The 4,643-nt window shown below is 46.8% G+C and overlaps 1 protein-coding gene across 1 annotated transcript in view; it reads right to left on the bottom strand.

Annotated features, from left to right (window-relative positions):
* The window catches only part of LOC107095110 (potassium voltage-gated channel subfamily V member 2-like), a 16,585-nt gene that overhangs the window by 6,415 nt on the left and 5,527 nt on the right, over nucleotides 1–4,643 (bottom strand). The window contains exons 2-4 of the mRNA XM_015391084.1: nucleotides 4,339–4,476; nucleotides 3,262–3,440; nucleotides 2,999–3,170 (exon numbers count right to left, since the gene is read on the bottom strand). Coding sequence (XP_015246570.1) covers nucleotides 2,999–3,170; nucleotides 3,262–3,440; nucleotides 4,339–4,476 — 489 coding nt within the window. The remainder of the gene's footprint in view (nucleotides 1–2,998; nucleotides 3,171–3,261; nucleotides 3,441–4,338; nucleotides 4,477–4,643) is intronic.

Below are 4,643 nucleotides of genomic sequence, written 5' to 3'. Positions count from 1 at the left end.
ATCCTTCATCCATCTGTCCATCCGTCCATCCATCCATCCATCGTCCGTCCGTCCATCCATCCATCCGTCCGTCCGTCCATCCATCCATCCGTCCGTCCGTCCATCCATCCATCCATCCGTCCATCCGTCCGTCCGTCCGTCCATCTATCCATCCGTCCGTCCGTCCGTCCATCCATCCAACCATCCATCCATCCATCATCCATCCATCCGTCCGTCCATCATTCATCCATCCGTCCGTCCTTCATCCATCCGTCCTTCATCCATCCGTCCGTCCTTCATCCATCCATCCATCCGTCCGTCCGTCCATCCATCCATCCGTCCGTCCTTCATCCATCCATCCATCCGTCCATCCATCCATCCGTCCGTCCGTCCATCATCCATCCGTCCTTCATCCATCCGTCCGTCCTTCATCCATCCATCCATCCGTCCATCCATCCATCCGTCCGTCCGTCCATCCATCCGTCCATCCATCCGTCCGTCCATCTGTCCGTCCTTCATCCATCCATCCATGCATCCAACCATCCGTCCATCATCCATCCATCCGTCCTTCATCCATCCGTCCGTCCGTCCGTCCTTCATCCATCCATCCATCCGTCCATCATTCATCCATCCATCCGTCCGTCCTTCCTTCATCCATCCGTCCGTCCGTCCGTCCTTCATCCATCCATCAATCCGTCCGTCCGTCCTTCATCCATCCGTCCGTCCTTCTTCCATCCGTCCGTCCTTCTTCCATCCGTCCGCCCGTCCGTCCGTCCGTCCATCCATCCATCCGTCCATCATTCATCCATCCATCCGTCCATCATTCATCCGTCCATCCATCCGTCCATCCATCCATCCATCCATCCATCCATCCGTCCATCCGTCCGTCCGTCCGTCCATCCCTCCGTCCATCCGTCCGTCCGTCCATCCGTCCGTCCGTCCATCCATCCTCCATCCATCCATCCATCCATCCATCCATCCATCCATCCATCCATCCATCCATCCAGATGTTTCCCTCCCAGTCGATGACCTAAAGCTGCTTCAGGGGAAGTAAACTGATGACATCATCGACTTCAACATCAGCCTAAATCTGGGCCAAGAAGCAGCTTATTGCTGCTCTGCCATCTGTCCAGACGCCGCCGCGCTGCATCATGTAGGTCAGAGGCAGGAAGCAGATTACATCCCTAAGACCTCAGGTGGTGAAATAACAGCAGAACGCCGTCGTTTCTGGACCCGCTACGACTTCTGGTTTGACTGGCCGCTGAAGGTTTGGACCAACAGGCGGCTGAAACGCGATCAACCCTCTAATGATCCACATCTTACCTCCACTGAGCACAGATAAAGCCAGAATGGAAAGTTAGTGCACCCTCGCTGCTCCATGGTGCTGATCAGTCAGGTGACCTGATGATGCAGCGCTGTCATACTTTAAACTCTACAGCAGTGAGGAGAGACTGCATCAGCGGTGACCTCAGAGAAGCAGCGGTTCTTTCCATCAGTCTGGTCACAGTCAGGAGTAGAGACAGCTGCTAATCAGCCAGACCCAACTGCAGCCAAAGGAAGCCCAGACTACAGCCTTAAGGTAGCAGGTCAAAGGTTAAAGGTCATGGCTGGACAGTTAGGAAACCAAAATATCCTGGCCTGATTGAGTCCGATGTGAGTCCAAACAGCGTCACCAACAAAACTATGACCCAAACTCANCCCGCTACGACTTCTGGTTTGACTGGCCGCTGAAGGTTTGGACCAACAGGCGGCTGAAACGCGATCAACCCTCTAATGATCCACATCTTACCTCCACTGAGCACAGATAAAGCCAGAATGGAAAGTTAGTGCACCCTCGCTGCTCCATGGTGCTGATCAGTCAGGTGACCTGATGATGCAGCGCTGTCATACTTTAAACTCTACAGCAGTGAGGAGAGACTGCATCAGCGGTGACCTCAGAGAAGCAGCGGTTCTTTCCATCAGTCTGGTCACAGTCAGGAGTAGAGACAGCTGCTAATCAGCCAGACCCAACTGCAGCCAAAGGAAGCCCAGACTACAGCCTTAAGGTAGCAGGTCAAAGGTTAAAGGTCATGGCTGGACAGTTAGGAAACCAAAATATCCTGGCCTGATTGAGTCCGATGTGAGTCCAAACAGCGTCACCAACAAAACTATGACCCAAACTCAATAGCAGATGTAAAACAGAATAGAATAGAATAAAATAGAATAGAATAGAGGTATTGGGGAGAATTTTTGCAAATTTTTAAAAGACCCGCCCTCTCAGTTTCAAAAAAGATGCACATGCACAACCCTGTACCCGCTCCTGAGAGGGAACGCCTATCAAACGCGTGCATGAGCGTGCACGAGCACATTTCTCCTCGTGCACACTTCCTTTAAAAGTTGCTGTTCTCATAGATCATACAAGCTCACTGTTGCTGAACATCCACCCTAACCCCTAAATCCCTCCATCACTATATAGAGCGGGGACTTTATAGTGAACTTTATAGTGAACTCGGTTAACTGACCGTTCAGACAGATGATCACTGCCATTTCATCCCCGTTGGTCACGTAACTCCTCCTCCTACTGTGCGGTGCCTGCACCATCTGTTATTAGGGTAGCGACAGCGGGCTGCTGTGACAGCAAATCCCATAATGCTTTGTGAGGAGAGCTCAGCGCAAAGCATTCTGGGATATATCTGCCTCCGCTGAGGCCTTTCTTTTCTTCTCATACGCTTTCTGGACACTTTTTCCTCTTACGACCCTCGGCCATTTTTAAAGAACCGCGGTGAGAAAGGTGAGCTTCAGTGACCGTCTGAAACCGTCGCTCTCCACAGATACACGCCTGAAAGTGGGCAGAGAAAGCTAGCTAACAGGACAAACGCGTAGGACGGCCTTACGTAAACGTATCACCAGAATGATTGACAGTTAAGAGGACTATTTATTTAGACGATCCACCTGGAAATAAAAGATCGTCCTATATGCCTTTAAAAGGAGCAGGCGGAGCTGCAGACAGAAGGTTCAGTAAACTCCTGGACCGGCTCACCTCAGCTAACAGCTCCCTCTGGACCTTCAGCTGCTCGTTCAGCTCGTCCTGCCTCTCTTCGAACGAGATGCGGCAGCAGCGATGGGTGTATTTGATCCTCACCCCCCAGTAGTGGATCTCCTCCAGGAAGTTGTGCGGACACAGCTCCTCCTGAATGCTCAGCACTCCGGTTCTGTTGGACCAGGCAGTGGAAAGAAGATAAAAACCTCCGGCTGTAAAACTCATCACTGAGCCGTAGGGGCTGGACTTTCATCCGAACTCACCTGTAGAAGTTGAAGATATTGTGGAAAACTTTTGGGTCCCGGTCGAAGAAGAACTCGTTGCTCTGGACGACGTAATCGTCACAAAGGTCGAGCTTCTTGCTGTGGTCCGTGTAGGTGGCCAAACGGCCGATCCGGGTCTTTGGGTACCGCACGGCTAATCTGTAGGGCAGCAGGTAGACCTGAGGAGAAACCGTTACAATCATCTGAGTGGTTCTGGTCTGAGACGGACCTTCTGCTGGCTCAACCTTCAGATAGTAAAGCTTTACAACAACATCAAATAATCTGAAATCATTCACCTGCAGAAATACTGATTATAAAATCAAAAAGATGCAGTTTTCTTCATTGTGGAAAAAAGAGAAAATATTAATGTTTAAACTGAAGTTTTGTGCCACAAAATAATTAAAATTAGAGGTGTTAAAAAAGACAAACTCTGCATTGTTATAAAAAACAAACAAACAAACAGAAAAGAAAGATTACCTTTCAGAATAAAAGTTTTCCAAATACTAAATAAACTAAACTTCTGGTAGAATCAGAAGTTTGCTTTGCTTTAGCATCAGCTGCTAAACCAGCAGATAGAAAACATGAAAGATTAAATTATTTTATCCATAAAGAGAAAAAAATATATATATTATTAGTTTTATCCAATAAGCTAGAATAATGAAAGTTTCAAAGTAAAACAAAAAACTTGAGAAAGTATAGAATTTATAAAAATGATGAAATCTAAAGAAAAAAAATAAATATATAAAAACCGAAAATGCAATAAATTATAAATGACAAAAATCTAATTAAAATAATGAAAATAAATGAAAATACAGATACAATTAATCATAGAATGAAAACAATTAATTACAATTTATTTATTGTTCAATCTTTGACTACTTTTTAAAAGTGGAAATTTGTATTTTTATTCACTTTTAAATTGTATTTTTAATCCTCCTTATTCATAATATTTAACCTAATTTTCCTTTAGCTATTTTCTTTACTTTTACTTGTTATGATTGTTATTAATATTTAATAAAGCCGGAGGATGATAAATGCCATAAAGCAGGAGGTTCCTGCACCACGTTCTCATGTTACCGTTCCTCCAACGTTGATGTTGAGGGTCAGATGTTTGGTCGGAGACACCAGAACACGAGACGGCGACACCGGCAGCCGATCCTCCACCTCCTCCCGCTCGTACTCGGCGTAAAGGTCGTAGATGTCTCTGCTCAGGTCCTGCACAAGTTAAAATATTCAAGGGGATGGAGAACGAGTCAATTCTATTCAGTTTATTTCTATAGTGCCACTTCACACCACATGTCATCTCAAGGCACTTTACAGTTTACCTTTACAGGTTTCTTCCTGTTCAAAGGGAGTTTTTCCTCTCCACTGTCGCTACAAGC

This window comes from Cyprinodon variegatus, unplaced genomic scaffold (assembly GCF_000732505.1).
Source record: "Cyprinodon variegatus isolate N-32 unplaced genomic scaffold, C_variegatus-1.0 Scaffold524, whole genome shotgun sequence".
In the NCBI taxonomy this organism is placed as follows: domain Eukaryota; kingdom Metazoa; phylum Chordata; class Actinopteri; order Cyprinodontiformes; family Cyprinodontidae; genus Cyprinodon; species Cyprinodon variegatus.
Note: the sequence above shows the minus strand (reverse complement) of the source record. Positions and strands in the feature narration are given on the sequence as shown.